Genomic DNA, 17365 nt, shown 5'->3' on the forward strand with positions numbered 1-17365 from the left:
TTAATTAGTATGCAAGTGTACGTAAATTTGTTTATGACCTCAATCCTCTTAACTTCCTTAAATTTATTGCCTTCTACTGTTTTCTCGAGTTACTATTGTGAATATTCGGACAAAAACGTTGAATAATTAAGTAAGATAAAATAAAATAAAGTATAAATAATTATTTATAGCGAATACAAACACAGCACTCGTTAAATTAATTAATATTATTTTTTGTTAATTTATTTAACGAAATACGGGAAGGAATTTCATTTCTCTTGGCTCGCGTTCTTGCAGATTCTGCAACCGAGTATAGGATGAGATAGAGATGAAGAGAGAGAGAGAGAGAGAAGCTTTGACACGGAGAATCTAATTAGAGGTGACAGGCAGCAACCAAGTAGTACCTACGCTCTTACCCTCACAGTGATTAACTTCTTTGTAGATAGTAGAGAAGGGAAGTTGTCTCATTAACTAATTAGTCTTGAGAGCTGTACACATATATAGATGGATAAATATATACATCAAAGATAGTGTCACTGGATATGTATGTATGTATGCACGGTGGTTCAAAACTAGTCTCAATCTTCTTACATGCGGCGTGAAACAATTATCTCATGGTATTTACTGTCTAGAAGTATGTTCTGTAAAGTGTTTGGCAAAATACTTAGATGCATCACTAGATTAAATTTTAATCTTACATACACACATACATGGGGGAGGTGAACAATGTTATACAACTATGAACGTGCAATAATGTAGAATAATTTAGTGTCGGGATGAGGAATGAAATGTGACATTATGAAATTTCATAGGCACGTGAATTTATCCTGGGACTAATAGTAATAGCAGTAGTAGTAGTAGTAATAGTAGTAGTAGTAGTAGTAGTAATAAGGCTGCGGATCTAAATGTACGTGCCGTGGTGAAACCGCAAGCAAATTCCGCGATCACAAATCTAAATTTAAATTGTATCATCATGGCGTTGAGCAAGCAACCCAGCTACAATTTCAAGGAATGGAATTATAATCATGCGATTGACATTTTCATTTCTTTATTCAACTATTCCAATTTTAAAAGACATTTTTTTATGTCAGATATTCATGGAAAATGTTTGTGATATTATTAGAAAATAAATTCAATGTTAAACAGCTGAAAAAATATTATTCGAGTTTATTTCCCGCAGTTTTCAACGGATGTCAGCATTTTGAACTCTAATCTGTCTAATTTTTGAGTTACGGAGCACAGAAATGTTCAGGGCTGGCTCACAAAGTTAATGATTTTCCGCATTTTTTTTTATCACTATAGAACTTTTTGCGTAAATTTTTTGAAGTAGATTTAGAAGTATTAAGATTTAAAAGTATTCTAAGTATCTATAAAATATTATTATATTAAACGCGTATTTAAATAAATTTGTAAAGCAAACGATTTCTTCTTAATTTATTAAAATGCATTCAATTCTATGAATTTTTTATAGCCAACATGATTTCGAGTATTCTCATAATTAAAAAAAAAAAAATAAATATATCTATTTTTATTTTCCGATGTACATATTATGTACTCTATTCGTGTTCTTCAACTACTTCGAAAACAACGTATCTTTAATCACCGAAATTACCTACAGTAAATTAAATTCCCGGTTCTAGTCAATGTTCACATAAATCGCTATATTTTTTGTACCCGCGATGCCGAAGGCAATAAAATTTTATCTCTTATCTAGATCCCATTTAACGTTATCTAACTACCAACGCGACTCGGCGATCAGACCCAATATATTTGTAGGAAGCAAATATTCACAGCGTACGAATTTGACAATATCCGTCATACGAGTAGCTGCTGTATATAGTTCGGCAAACTATACTATTATCTACAACGGGTTTTGATATTCGTAAATTATCCGAACCGACGTTATCAGTAACTGAAACGACGCGACAACGAATGAATCGGTTTGTCTATAATCGATCGTTGGTATGCCTCACTGTCGTTTTCTATGTCACATTATTTAACAAATAATGAATGTTTCATTTTATAATCCGACTTAAATGGGCTCTTTGCACGCAGAAAAATATATAAGGGAAAAAAAAATTGTTTAGTACGTTTTATGCTGAATCAAGGTGCTTCAAAGTCTGCCACGAGGTCAAGGGCCGTTAATAAGAATCTGTCGCAGCTGAATATAAGTACCCTCTCTTAAAATCTCACAGACTTTCATGACCCTCTTTTAAAGAATATTCCTCCGTTAGATATATATACATAATAACAAAAGTCAGTCATTATTTTTTTATAAAAATTTTCATTCATTAGAAAAATCTCAGCACATTATATTTAATGGAACCTTTCATTTTATTAGGGCGCTTTTTAAGATGAATGACATAAAGAAAAATTCTTTCTAAAAGTTTATTTTTAAATTAAATAAAAAAAAATTTCATTCAATACGATTAATTTAGAATCTTTTCAACAGAACCAACTATGAATTTAATTGTAAATCTTTTATTTTTATTTTATGGTCAGACTCTTTGATTGGCGAATTAACACGTCATAAAGTTATATAAGTAATAAGCAAAGTTGACAGCAATAAAAAGCAACTGCAGCAAGAGTCAAAATCAACTTTTCATTAAATAAGAAGACGAGAAAAGTTAATGACTTGAAATTAGATGCTTCTGGTATATTAAACCGAGGATGCAAATTGCTTCTGGAAATCAATTTAATCTCGGATAAATTAGAGTTACCTAGTGGTAATTGAACTATATAAATTGCTCACTAAGATCGAATTAACAAGCTTTAATGTTCAAAAATGCTGATAAAAAAATATTCATAAAAATAAATTTAAATTTAATACTTGCACGAACATTGTTATAATTTTTTTTTTTTTCGTCACGTTAAAAATTTATTTAATCACAATACCGATTGAAATTATGTATAAATATTTATTCATTTGAATGATTTTTATCATACCTCAGTAGTTTTCAATCAATGTTTCATCGTTTTACGGCTTAACAAATATTGAAATTCATACACAACTCGTTAGTAATACGTGACGCGATTGATTGTAGTTCGGTTTTAAATTCTACACTTGTATTTATTTATTGGTTGTATCAAAAATTTGAGTGGTTTATTATCAGCGAGTTCACTCCAGTGGTTAACAATAAAATGGTATTGAGACTTCGGGCTTGCGGTGATAGCCGATGGGTATAGCGAAGCGATGGTTCCAGTTATTCATGATTTGGGTCACAAATCGAAATCGATCCTTAGCCACTAAAGAGAAGACCATCGGTTCTCTGTGCTTTTAAAAACTGTATTCAACTGTAATCCAAGATACCCGAGCGGATCATCTTCCACATGAAATGTATCTCGCTCATCTCTTTCATTTCTTCAGCATAATGCATCTTGATAAGTAACACAAAAAATTTTGTCTAAAAAAAATGATTGGAAAAATAAAAAATTTATTCCCTCGAAATTACTGAAGATAATAATGATAATAGAGTGGTGTGCGTTCATTTTTTGCTTCGAGAAATATATATGAAACTATCAAGATCACTTTGTGTGTACGTCTGAGTTTTTTCTATTATTATTCTTATTTTCTTTTTACAACACGTGAATGTAGAAATACCGAATAAAGAAGCATCGACTCTAAAGTGAAGAGCAATGGAGAAGATTTCTCGTGGGATTCAACTTAAGCCAATTCTGTTTTTTTTTTTTCTAAATTTCCTTCTTTACAGCAATCTATTTTCCTTTCTCATCAGCCTCGCTGGCTTTTTCTATCAACATCCAATACGAAATAGACTTTAGAATATAGATGAAAATTTTGCTGGCTGATGAACACATATAGGTTGGCGCGTATGTAAAAGAGAATAAATAAAAATACGAAAATACGTAAGAAAAGGAAGAAAACACTTCTGCTTTTAATTCTTTGTCCCTTAGAAAAAAAAAAAAAAAAAGATATATGCGTAAAGTGCATTTTATGATAAAAGCTCGAAAGAAGAAAGCAAGAAGACGAGTCTGCACTTGAATGCTATGAACCAATTTACGTATTCGAAAGATGCCGTCTACGAACTTGGTAATTATCATATAAATTACTACATCTTATATAAATATATATATAGATATGTATATACATTAGTACCAGAGCAAGCTGTAACCTCTTACAATTCCAATGCATAAACTTTTCGTTCTAAATACTTTGAATGTACGTATTTCATGTTTCCTATCCTTGTTTGCCCCCAATTTTCTTATAGCAGAAAATATTTAAATAGTCGCAGCAATCTTTGTAACTGATGTTTTCAATTTTGGTAATATTACGAAGGATATTTTTTAGACCTTCAATTGAAAACTTTGAAATTTTGCTTTATTTTCAGCGAAAGGTAAATGTTATAGTAGACGTAGAAAATTTCTAGTAGTATGAATTTCCTATTTTCTCACTGGAAAAACAGGGTGAATATTGTGTGCAGATGGTAACAACGATAACAAAAGGGAAGTTGCTGTTGATAAAGTGAAATGGGGGTTGTATTAAGGGATGAGAAGAGCGATAAAAATGTTTGAAAACAGCAGCAAGGTTAGACATCTGCATTACCGAAAAAAGCTGAGCTTGCGAAGGTCGGTAATGTTGATATAAAGCATGAAAGCTTTGAAGACGGTTGGTACAGAAGAAATTTTATGGTAAGACAGAAATTTTTTGTGAATTTTTTATCTTTGTCTCGTATGAAAAAAATTTTTTTTTGTTTTGTTTTGTTAGCAACATTTTAATGAAAATTAAGCCCGATAAATTATGAAGTTTTTTCATTGTTATATTTATAGCTGAGTGTAGAGAAAAATTTACTAATTATGTAAGTTGCTTAATTATTTATTTAATAAATATTACGGTAATAGCTCTAGGTGAGGCAATGAAGTTAATGGAGTTTATGACGCTGTATTTTTTTGTTGTGAACAAAAGTTTTAATCTAGGTTATTGGCTAATGAAAACATCAACAAAACTTTTCTACATTTATTTTCATTAGCTTAGAATTCAGGATGAAAATACTTTTCTTTAATAAAATACAGTATTTTTTTATAAACGAACTTTAGTGAAATTCCCGTTAATTTTAACACTAAATAAAAATCATTAAGTTTTTTTTTCATTTTAACATTTTTTTCACAATTTTTCAAGAACGTATTTTTGCAAAATGATTAAAATAATTTTCTGGTTTAAAAATTAATATTTTACGTTTAAAAAAACTGTTGATGTTAACGCCATGCATATAAAATGTTTTAAAAATTAAATTCGTAAACGTAGACCACATCAAATGATAAAATATAAATCAACATGCTAAAGTACTTATAATTCAATTTTACGGAAAAAAATAACCGATTATTTTTTCATAGATAATAAATGTCAATTTCATATTAAATTTATCCCTGCACTTCAAAATACATATATAAAATATAGATAAAATTATGTTAAGCTTTTTATTAATAAATTCTTTATGCAAAAACTGAAAATTTTCGAAATGTTTAGAATCCCTATTTTGTTAAGGTTGCGAAAATTTGTAAAAATTTAAATGATAGCCATAAATTTCTTAATGACTACAATAAATATTTAATGGTAAATGATCGATGCGAAAAAATGTATTTTTTGAAATAATATTTCCGTGAATAATTTTAAACGATCAGTACTCATGCGAGAATTTTGTTTAATGGACTCGCCATATGCAGTTAATTATTCTATTTTAGCGGAGCTTATATCTGGAATAAAGCATTTTTATTTTATTTTTGAAACTATATCCCGGTATCTCTGATTCAGAGCTGTATCTTTTCTGCTAGTATCTGATTTTTTTTAATTGGTCTTATTTTAATGTCTGATTGAAAAATATAATAATGAAATACTATATTTTTATTCAGAAAAAAATTAACAACAAAAAAATTGTATCTAACTATTAAGGGGTAAAATGATAACCGATCCTTTAATTTAATTTTCCCCAAGAATGAAGGCTTGAACAATCGAATATACAATTTATCGATAATTCTTGAAAACTTCGTTTTCTAAAAAATTTCGGATTTCCATAAAAATGAAAATTTATACTCATTGTATGTGTGCAACAACAAAAGTTTAATTTATTTTTTTGAGTGAGAAATAGAATCGATGTTTGCCCTCAAGCTATAAATGCACTCGATTTTAAGAAAAGTAATTTCTTACTCTTGAAATCGATTTTCATTTCTATTTTATTCGACTGTATTATCATAGAATGTATTCAACTTTAGTAGGATTCAATTTAACAACTGAGCAATGTATACTGAATTAATCATAGGTTTTTCTTTACCATCAATTGATTGATCTATTCAAATAGATTTATTGTGAAATTAGAAAATGCATCTAAAACCTCAAGCACAGATAGTTAAGGTAGTTCCAGCATGAAACCACTTTTCGACAGATTCGGCTGAAATTATTTTTTACAGGTTTAGAATAGCTTTATTTATGAATTCCTAAAATTTAATAATTTGTGACCGCTTAGATCGCGAGATATTTGAAAAAAAAGTTCGCGATTTTGAGGGTCATGTCCCATTTAAAGTATGTAAAATGTCCGGTCTTTCCAACTATTTTTTATTATATTAAAAAATTCTCTCGACAGAATTGGAAAAAAAAATAGGGGAGTGTTGAAAAATGTTTTTGGAATAAGTTAAAAAAATAAAAGTAGCACCTCGCCGTTTTGCTATCGAGATATAATAATTAAAAAAAAATAATTTAAGACACATAAATGTTAACCTTAATTGTGAGTTTGTTCTGAGGTTTATTTATATTTGCCAATTTTTTTTTTTTGTATTTATTCTAATACCATTTTTTCTCTCTTTATACACAGTCTGCCTGATGAAGTTATGAAATATAACGAAACGTTGCAGTAGTTAAAAACGTAACATTTGCTTTTATTTATCCAAGTTCCCGATAAAAAAATAAAAAAAAAAAAAAAAAAAAAAAAAAACTTAACATTTTATAACATGGATGAGATCAATTTCAATTTAAAAAAAAAATAATTTTCGATCCATTTCCAACCTGCTCACTTAACAAATTATAGGGATCTGGCAACGCCGTAAGCAACGCTCTCTGAAATAGTGTAGAAAAAAAGCGGGAAATTCAAATCTTTCACGGTTTTAGTAAACAAAAATACATAAACACTCAGGGCAACGTTGTCAGATCACTGAAACTAACAATATGTAATTGTATGTGTGAACGTCTGTGTGCCGAGGCTTATAAATTTTTGTCTATAGTAAATACTCTGACTATAGTATACCTCGCTGGAACTACCTTACCTCCAGTGTCTCTTCAAAAATATAAAGACGTAATCACCTCGATTTTAAAATTCAAATCTATTGAAAAAAATGATATGTAATGACCGCATTGATCGCAGTAGTTTTACTTTTTCCGCCAGTTTAAAATTTTTAGAGCAGAAAGTTTAAAAACCCATGATGCACAGAGCATAAGTTCTGTATGTACACTTAAGTATATACTTGTAAAACGACATCGTCTCGAATGAGGTTCACAGTAGAACAAGTAAAGAGAGTGAAGACCGAGCCGGATGAGCATCAAATGAGAAAGCTGCTTATGATGAACACCGTCTTCATCATCTCTCTTTTCTACTCTTTATCAAAAAGTAAAAAACCCCAAGTTTCTTTGTAGCCTTTCACATTTACTCAAAATACTAACTCTTCTAAACTTAAAGAACAAAGTCTTATGTTCTCAATGAAAATAAACACCACCATCCCTATTATTATTTTCATCTATTCAGTGCTCTTACAAAGATTATCATGAATATAGATACTTTAAAAGCTTTAAAAAGTATCAAATAAAATAACCAAAGCTTATATAAGAGTTTATTAAAATATTTTTGTACTTGAAATAAACTTTACGATGTAACTGCTGTCTGATTCAAGTAACATTTTATAAGGTGATGACAGGAATGAGAAAAGTCTTACGCTTGAATGGATAGTAGTAGTCTTGGATGCAGAACTTGTGATTTATATTAAACTGTTGTTGTTGGCATACAGAAGTATACAGTGGAAATATGATACATGAATTATTCACTCTTCTCATTCACCTAGATTAATATACCTCTAAACTCCCGATTAGCTAACTCAATTTCACTTATTTCCAGCACGATAAACTTTATTCAGCAATTAAATAATATTTATTACCATAAAAAAGTCCATTAATTGTAAATTGAAATAATAAAAAAATAAAATAACTACGTCCTCGGTTATTTAATATAGACCAGCAATAATTTAATCGACGAAATACGCTAGCTTCGCTGATGGTATTCCCATTTAAAGTCTAATATAACCCCGTGTGAGCGAGAAAGTTCATTGACTGCTCGTAAACGTCAAACACCAGACTTGGCTTGCCAATTCAGCAAGAAATATTTGTCATTAGCACAACGATATTGCGTCTTGCAAAAAAGTACTTTAGTCTTTTTTCTTTAATATATTACGATGGCAAGTCACTATTTAGTAAAGCGGAATAAAAAAAAATTATCAGTCTAGCCACGCTTTGTTTTTGGATAATTCACAAATTATCAAAGGATTGAAATATGCTTTTTTTTTTACTACACGAGAAATCAATAATAATAATTGCTCCACGTATAGTGCTTTTGGAATTAATGTTCACTTCAAACGCTATTAAGAATGAATAGGCATAGCCTTTCATCTAATAATTCCTGAAAATTATATTCAATAAATATAAAAAAGAATATTTCAAATAATTGAGACTGCTAAATATTGCATGTTTTTTTCCGTTAGCAATGACTACTATTCAATATTTATAATCAATAAAAAAAAAGTACGAACTTCTTTTTTTATTGGATACAATGCAGAGAAATTTTTTTTTCAAATTTATCAGTCAATGAAGTTAAAGAACGTTACGATAAAATATAAGTTAAAAATATTCAATGGAATCCGATGGAATATAGAGAAATTCCATCAAAAATATGCATTTTGATTTCACAAATAGATAACAATAATATTTACCACAAATATGCGAGTATTCGATTTTATAAAAAAAGTAGAGATTCTTTCAATTGTAAAAAGAATGCAAAAAATAATTTTTAATTTCAATCATGAAAAAAATTTATGACAAATTATAGTGAAATTGCTTACTTTTAAATAAAAACGACTAAAATAGTTTTTAAAAAATAAACTTCTCGAAAAAATTGAAGAATTATTTATTTTTTCAAAGAAAATACGAGTTTTCCAAAGGCTACAACTTGGGTCGGAATCGCCAAATCGAAATAAAGAAAAACGGTTGAAAGCTTAGTTTAAAGTCTTTACTTTAAAATGCTTTTAGTTTTTCCGAAGATAAAATTTTTCCTACACAGTTGCCGGAGGAAAAGGAAGCAAAAAAATTCTTAAATTTTTGTTTTTAAACTTACACCTTTTAAAAACCGATTGCTGCTCGAATCTCAGCTGCATACAAAATTTTCTTATAAAAATGATATATATTTAGTATATGGAGCAATAATCATTGAAATACGTGAATAATATACTTAATAAGTAAATCATATCATATTCTGTCAATGCATAACTTGTGTCAAGTTTATATCTATATAGATATAATATGAAGTAAATATATGTAGAAAATATTAATAGAAAAAAAATGCTTAGCCTCAATTCAGAGTTGATTTCAAACATCTTTTTCATCGTTCGATGCCTAAATAATCCGAAAGCCAACTTACTTAAGGGGTTTCTGAACGGAAATTATGCTCATCGCGATTTTTTGCTGTAGGTCCATTTTTATCCCTATAAAACGAAACCGAAGGAATCCAAGCTATCGATCCATACTATTTTACATTCAGCCGAGCCAGAAGCTTTTGAAAATATCCTTAGATATAACTTTTTAAATAAAAAATAAATTTTTCTAAAGCACATTCTGTGAGCCTCTTCTGAACTACCAGAATCATCCTTATCGCGATGATTTTTCCAATAGGTCTATTCTCATCCCTATAAAAATTAGTCAAATAAATTCAATCTATTAAATTTATATATGACATATTTTTTATAAATCGAGACAATGTATTTTCTATTGACTTCTAATTTATTTTTCAAAGGTAATTTATTCTTAAACAGAGCTGAAATTTATTTCTTAAAAATTACGGGAAATATTTCTTTTCATCAACCATTTCATCATTTAAGCTTCGTTGAGCTCGAATTTTAAGCTTCGATGATCTGTTTTATTCTTTTTGTACGACCATTTTTCATAGAAACATCAAATTTTTTTTCCTGTTATAAAAATCCAACAAAACAAAAAAAACTTTGAAATTTCAAGTTAAACGAATACAAACATTTGAACAGCTATATCATTACTTTAATAATAAAAGATAATGTTTGAAAATGTTAATTTTCATTTAATCTTTTTATGAGTCTATAAAAAAACTAATTTGGTTATTTTTTCATTACTTCATTCTACTCTTTCTTTTTCTACTGTTTTTTCAATTATGTCTTTTTTGTATAAAAAATAAAACACGATTCAAATCAAAGAACCTAAAGTTGATGAGTCAAAAAAAAATTCAACAAGAATTTGACAAACCAAAAACATCCAGCACATAAACCACAACGACATTTATGTGCATTTAATGGCTCTAAGAATAACGAGACATACCACACACAAGGTACACGGATGTATAAATATTTAAGCACGAAATAACCTGGTTGAAGTATTTAATACGTTAAAGTATTTACACGTATCTCGTTAACTTTACGATCCTCAATAAACATACGCGTTTACACTAAACTGGGCATGAAAGAAATTTGTATATACCTATAGATGTACACCTGCGTAAATCTACATCACACCTATTATTAATCACCATCTTTACACCATTTTAACTATTTAATAATTATCTTATATTATGATTATTATTTAAAGCTAATTATCATTTTCTGCACTTAAATAATTTATTTTTACAGCGATTCCATTACTCTCATCTGCTTAGAAATTAACATATTCCAAAATTATTCACCAGAGAATTATAAAACTACTTTAACAAATCGGACACCGGGCAATGAAGAGTAAAAAAAAATTAATTTTTTTTAGTACGTTAGAAATAACGTTTATGAACGAACTTTTATTGCTGTAACTAAGAAAGTACTTTGATGAAAATAGTTTCATTACAGTAGAAAAAAAAAACCATAAGCAGCTACCTCACATGCTTTTAAAATATTAGCTTTAACTTGGCTTTTAAAATATTAGCTGTTATAGATAAAATAACAAAATAGACAAAACAAAATAAACAAAAAAATTCATTCCTCAATGAAACTAGATTAAAGTTTTAATTGCTTTAGCGAAAACTACGATTCAATCGAACCGAAATTAGTTTACTTTTTATACTTTTTTAAACTCTGATATATCTATCGGTATATATACAGAATTTAAAGAAAGTTTAACTGTATACTTGCTCGTAAAAGATCGTACACTACTAGATAGTACATCCGTACTGGATGTACGGTCGTTGTATATAAGACAGTAGTCGATCTAATGAGAAATGTTTGTCAGTTGTAGACACGGTTTAATTAGAAACTACGCTTGTACTTTACTACTTGTACTAACCGTCATATTAATCATAATTAAAAACATTTATTCATCATTTTTAATTAAATAAAAATGATTAATTGTTTTTTTTAAATCTTTGATTAAGTTAGTTTACTCGCAAACCGACTTTACATAAAAATTTCATGTAATTGAAGTATGATATCAAGGTAGATATCCTGCATGTAATTTTAGAAAATCAGAATTTTTGAAAAAATCTACTGGATCTAGATTTCCGAAATGTTTCGCATGAGTGTTAGAATATCAGCCGAAAATTGCAGCCACCCCAAATTACCCCTTAAGTCAGCTTTAAGCAGTCAAATTGCATAAATTTTTTTAATTTTCGTCACGCGAAAAACGTTTTGATCTTCAGGTACATAAATATTGATAATCAAAGTGCACACAGTTAACATGTACACTGTAAAAAATCACCAGGGTAAGTCAAAGCGATGTAGGTGTTAAAATTATCGGTATTAAATTTACCCCCGAAAGCGGTGTGAAAGTAACGCCGCCACCGGTGTAAATATCCTGTACCGGTGTTAAAATAACGCCGCCACCGGTGTAGATATTCTTTACCAGTGTTCAAATATTTTACTTTGTGAATATTTTTACTTACTCGATCACTATACTTGTTAATAAATGATATTTTTTATTAATTTTCATAAAGAACTGACATTTTTTGTGTTTTATAATCTTTAAAGTTAATACTTCAAGCGGACGCAATTTACCCCGCTTTTACACCGGTTACCCCGCTTTAACACCGATATTTTTAACACCGGTGTATTATTCCTCCTACACCGGTGTAATTTCATTTTTACACCGGGCGGAGTTAAAACGAGTCCATTTTTAACACCGCTCTTTTTACAGTGTAGTAGCTCAGACTAACCTAAAAAAAAAAAATCATTTTTTCATGTATATTTCAAATTATTTTGCTTAAGAATCTTTTCGAAAACTAACAGATGATGAAGAAAAAAATTTCAAATTTAAAAATAATCATACTACTGAAGTCTGTCTCACAATTTCAAAGAGAAAAAGCGAGTAAGCTATATCCAGTAAAAGAGAAAGCAATAGCGAGTAAGAGAGTAAGCAATAGCACACACTATAGGTTGCGAGAAAACTACCTTAACAAAATTAATATTTTATAAAATTATTAATTAAAATGAGCATTTTGAAGTTGATTAAAACGAATTAATTATTTTTAAAAAAGTAAAAAAAAGGCATGGATAAGAAATACCCTGGATGGGGTTCGAACCGACGACTTCTTGTTAATTAAATCTACGAATGCTCTTTTAATTAAAATAATCATATTTTATAAATGAAATTCTATGAATAGAATAATTAGCTAACAAGTTTTTAAATTATTGTTTTGTAGATCAAGTACAAAGCAGCATTGCTGATGTTAAACTAAGAAGAAGATAAACTTTGAGGAGGATTGCAACTACAGAATAGAAGGCAAAATGCAAGTTTGAAGCGTGTGTCTTCTATACAGCTCTCTAAACTAGCAGACGGACTCTCGTGTATCTCCTATTCTAAACCACTACTTAACTTAGTTAGGAATCCTACGATGCTCATGGGAACTTAATAAAATTTGAATTAAATCGCACAGACTAGTAAGGCGAACACAATTCACTCGAGGGTCCAACTGTTAGTACTTACTATCTTTGCTACCATTAGTCGACGTACATTGTAAGTGATACGATAATCAAAGTTGATGTTTTTTTTTAAAAACCGCATTTGTCAAATGAATTAGTAAATTTCTTCCGTTAGTTACACGAGTGTTTCTAGTCATGATTTATAGGATTTTAAAAATTTAATTTACGGCAATTTGTAATAAAAATAAATTAAATTTATTATCACTATTTCTAGACAGTAAGTCAATATTTAAGTGCTAAATTAGTACGTTAAATTATTTAACCTGACTTATATACATACTTATTAACACCCGAGCGATTGTACTGTTGGTGTAGAGTTGAAATAAAAAAATAAAAGACTTTACTTGGTAAATACTTCATTTAGAGTGTTTCTTTCTCTCAAAAAAAAAAAATATTTCGTAGGTTGGGAATAAAAGTAAATGGAAAAAGAAGAAATAGGATTTTAAATTGTTTTCTTGTTTAATTCCACTCAACAATTCGGTTAAAAAAGTTTAAAAATTCATTAGAAATATGAAAAAATGCATAAATGTATTTTCTGAAGCTTTCTTTATACAAAAAAAAAAAAACATTTTATAATAAGTGGAAAAATGTATAAATTAGGAATTAAAATTTTTATAACGCTCCATTTTGCAGATTTCCGTTTCACCATTTAAAGAAATATAATGAACGAGTAATAATTTATGAGTTTAATCTGAGAGTGAGAACAAAAGTTTGCATACATTTTGACCGTGCACTTGGATTCAAATTAAATGAACAGAAAAAAATATTAAATGAAATAGTTAAAGAGATAGAAATATTCATCGTTAAACAAAGTCATTTAAGCTTAGATCCGTAGATAGTAATATAATATCCGAAAGGAAACTTAAAAACTAGAAACTAAAAACTCGATTATCATATATATTCTATTCTATTTAATGCAAAGAGTCTTAAACTCTTTTTATGCATAAGGAATAATTTGCATATGATAAACGAATTCTTGCTTTGCGTGCTGATACATTTTATTCTCGATTTGCATTGTGAAAAAATAAATCCTAAATGATAATATAAATACATAAAAAAGTAATAATACGAAGATTCCATTCATCTTTTACACAGCATTTAAAGAATGTCATTTTTCAGGATTAATATCAAATACTATTTCAGTTATAAATCTTGTTCATAAATCATCATATAAGTGCACTGTAAAAAGAGCGGTGTTAAAAATGGACTCATTTTAACTCTTCCCAGTGTTAAAATAAAATTACACCGGTGTAGGAGGAGTAATTTACCGCACAGTAAAAAATATTGTGTATTTGTGTCGAAAACGGTTTGTGTTAAACTAACACAAAGTTTGTGTCACTTTTTGTAACATAAAAAATGTGGTATACACTCTTTATTAACACATTTTGTGTGTTACTGTGGAATTCTTTGCGCCCTCTTGTGGCGATATTTCAACATAATCTTTGTGTTGAAAAGGGGTTACACAAAGTTTGTGTCGAAATTTCAACACAAATTTCGAGTCAACCGTTTTTAACACACAAACTGTGCGGTGTTAAAAATACCGGTGTTAAATCGGGGTAACCAGCGTTAAAGCGGAGTAAAATCAGTGTAAATTCGCGGTACCTGGTGTAAAAACGGAGTAATATCGGTGTAAAAGCAGGGTAAACTGCGTCCGCTTTCACAAAGTAAAATATTTCAACACCAGTAAAGAATATCTACACCAGCGGCGGCGTTATTTTAACACCAGTATAGAATATTTACACCGTCAGCGGTGTTATTTTAATACCGGAGAATTTTTTTTTAACACCGATACAGAATATTCACACCGGCGGCGGCGTTTTTTGTACACCGCTTTCGGTGTTGAAATTTAACACCGCCGATTTTAACACCTACACCGCTTGGATTTACCCCGGTGATTTTTTACAGTGTGTGAATTAATTTGCCGATAATCAAAAATAGTAATAAAAATAATAATAATAATTATTACTGTTATTATTATTACAAAGTCAACATAATTCAACATGTGTACCATCTACGACCTTTCTCGACTCGAAATGTATTTCAAAACAAAAGAAACACGGAAGAAGATTAATCTTTGACAGAGCTGCAGAACAATAATGAGTCTTCACAACAGCAGAAATTCTGACATTTTTTTTATTATTTTTTTTTTTAACTCCGACAATAAAACGAAACCTACAAGACGCGATGTTTTATGTTTTACTGTACACAGCATTCATACCACAATCACCGTCATCATTATTATTTTATCCTTACATTTATGTACATGTAACAACGAATCTCTGAAGACTTCGACACATTGAATTTCATATCTTTTATAATTTTACAAAGTATTCATCAAATATACCTCGTTTTTTTATTTTAAATTGCTGCAGCTTGGATACACAAAGAGCGAACTTTTTTTTTACAATATTCTCTACTGGCGTCTTTGCAACAATAAAAAAAAATGTAAATGTAAAAAAACCCTTAGATCCTATCCTAATATTCAAATATACATGATAACATTTCATTTCATATATATTTGAAATTTTAATATAGTAATGTAATATCATTTTCAAATGAATGTATATTTGAAAAAGCATCCAATGAATTGGCAACAATTCCAGTCGAGTAACCTCTTGACCCCTTACAAGTCTATTCATTTGTGATCATTATTGCTACATGTGCACTAGTATATTTCTACATCAATTGAATGCTCAACTATAAAATATATAATATATCTCGCTAATTTGAGCTTTGAATAATATATTCACCACTGAGTGAGTTTAATTTTGATAACGGTGGCAATCAATTTAAAATAATAATCAACGTAACGTGTAAGTGATAATTTACAATGGGATTTTGTAAAGACATATATTTAATGTTTCATGAGATAGTACAACTAATGCACATAATTTAATATCTCCTGTTGCCAGTTATTACGCTTTAAACACAAGGCAATGTGCATCTAAGCTCGTCTGACATGTACTTTTGCAACGAACCCTGTAATTACCCATAGATACTAATTCCCAAATTCAACAGTGTTTGCTGTTGTAAATATAATTCAAGTAAACTTCGCGGCAAACATTAAATCTTCTTGAGTCAACAACAAAACTGATGTGTAGGTAAGTCAAGTGCATGAATAAAACTTACCCAAAAGAGCCTGGAAAAGTTTACTCTTGAAAATCCTGATGACTCGTTCAATAGCAAGCCGTAGCTGTTTATCCTGCGGTCTTGTCAGCTTTGCGTGATAATCCTCGAGCAGCTCTAACGCCCGATGAGCTTCTGTAACCACAAATGCCTAAGTAAATATTTATTAAAAATATACACTGATTCAAAAATAAATACAACAGTATAAACAATTAAGTAGTTGATGTTATTATAAGTGTACGGAAGCAATAGCAACATTGGATAATATGATGAGCTACAAGATTGAATTTGATTACAGCAGTCGTTGGCAGTGAAGACTAGTATTGCTGGTTCGTATACCAACGTCAAAGCTGTTAGCCTTTTGCTCTCTTCTCTGTTCGGTGAAAAGTAAGATCGTCTTCTCTCGGTGCTCTCCTAGACCTTTATTAAATTTACTTTCAATAAGCAAGTTACGAGGTGAAGCGACGCCACATCACTGGTTCTTTCCCTTTTTTTATCCTCCTTGCTCGGCTTTTTTTTCTCCTCAAGAGTATAAAATCGAAGATGCAAAATTAAAAGATTTAATCTCAATTTACTTTGTGAATAAATTTTCATGTAATTAATTTTTTACCTGATTTATAGTTATTTATTACTATTTATTTATTTTTTACAACCACTATTATTATTATTATTATTATCTATATTATTAAGAGAACAAGGAAAATTTTGGTCCCGCCATATCTATATGATAGAATTAGTTAATGTTATTGAAGTTGGTATCATTAGATAGGTCTTGATTTGAATTTGTGCTTTTTCATAGTTTAAACTCTTTTTAATTGCCAAGTATTGAGATAAATAGATTTATCTATATCATTCGAATTACATTTAAATTACGCGGGAAAAAAGACGATCGTATTTATTTTCTTCAAATAAATTAATACTTTAATTATTCTGTCACTACCCGAGTCAAAAAACAAATTCGGATTTAAGTCTCAAAGTTTTCAATGAAGTTTTTGAGGATCAATTTAAAATTGTAAGAGTTATAAAAGTTTTGCATTGTGAATTGAAAACAAAAATTTATTTAGAACTAGAAAAA

General features: G+C 29.3%; 1 protein-coding gene across 7 annotated transcripts in view; it reads right to left on the reverse strand.

Annotated features, from left to right (window-relative positions):
- LOC130675935 (disks large 1 tumor suppressor protein) overlaps positions 1-17365 on the reverse strand; it is a 251336-nt gene that overhangs the window by 192444 nt on the left and 41527 nt on the right. For all 7 annotated transcript variants that reach the window (XM_057481858.1, XM_057481857.1, XM_057481864.1 and 4 more), the window contains one exon: positions 16294-16425. In XM_057481858.1, coding sequence (XP_057337841.1) covers positions 16294-16425 — 132 coding nt within the window. The remainder of the gene's footprint in view (positions 1-16293; positions 16426-17365) is intronic.

Source organism: Microplitis mediator, chromosome 10, assembly GCF_029852145.1.
Source record: "Microplitis mediator isolate UGA2020A chromosome 10, iyMicMedi2.1, whole genome shotgun sequence".
Lineage (NCBI taxonomy): Eukaryota > Metazoa > Arthropoda > Insecta > Hymenoptera > Braconidae > Microplitis > Microplitis mediator.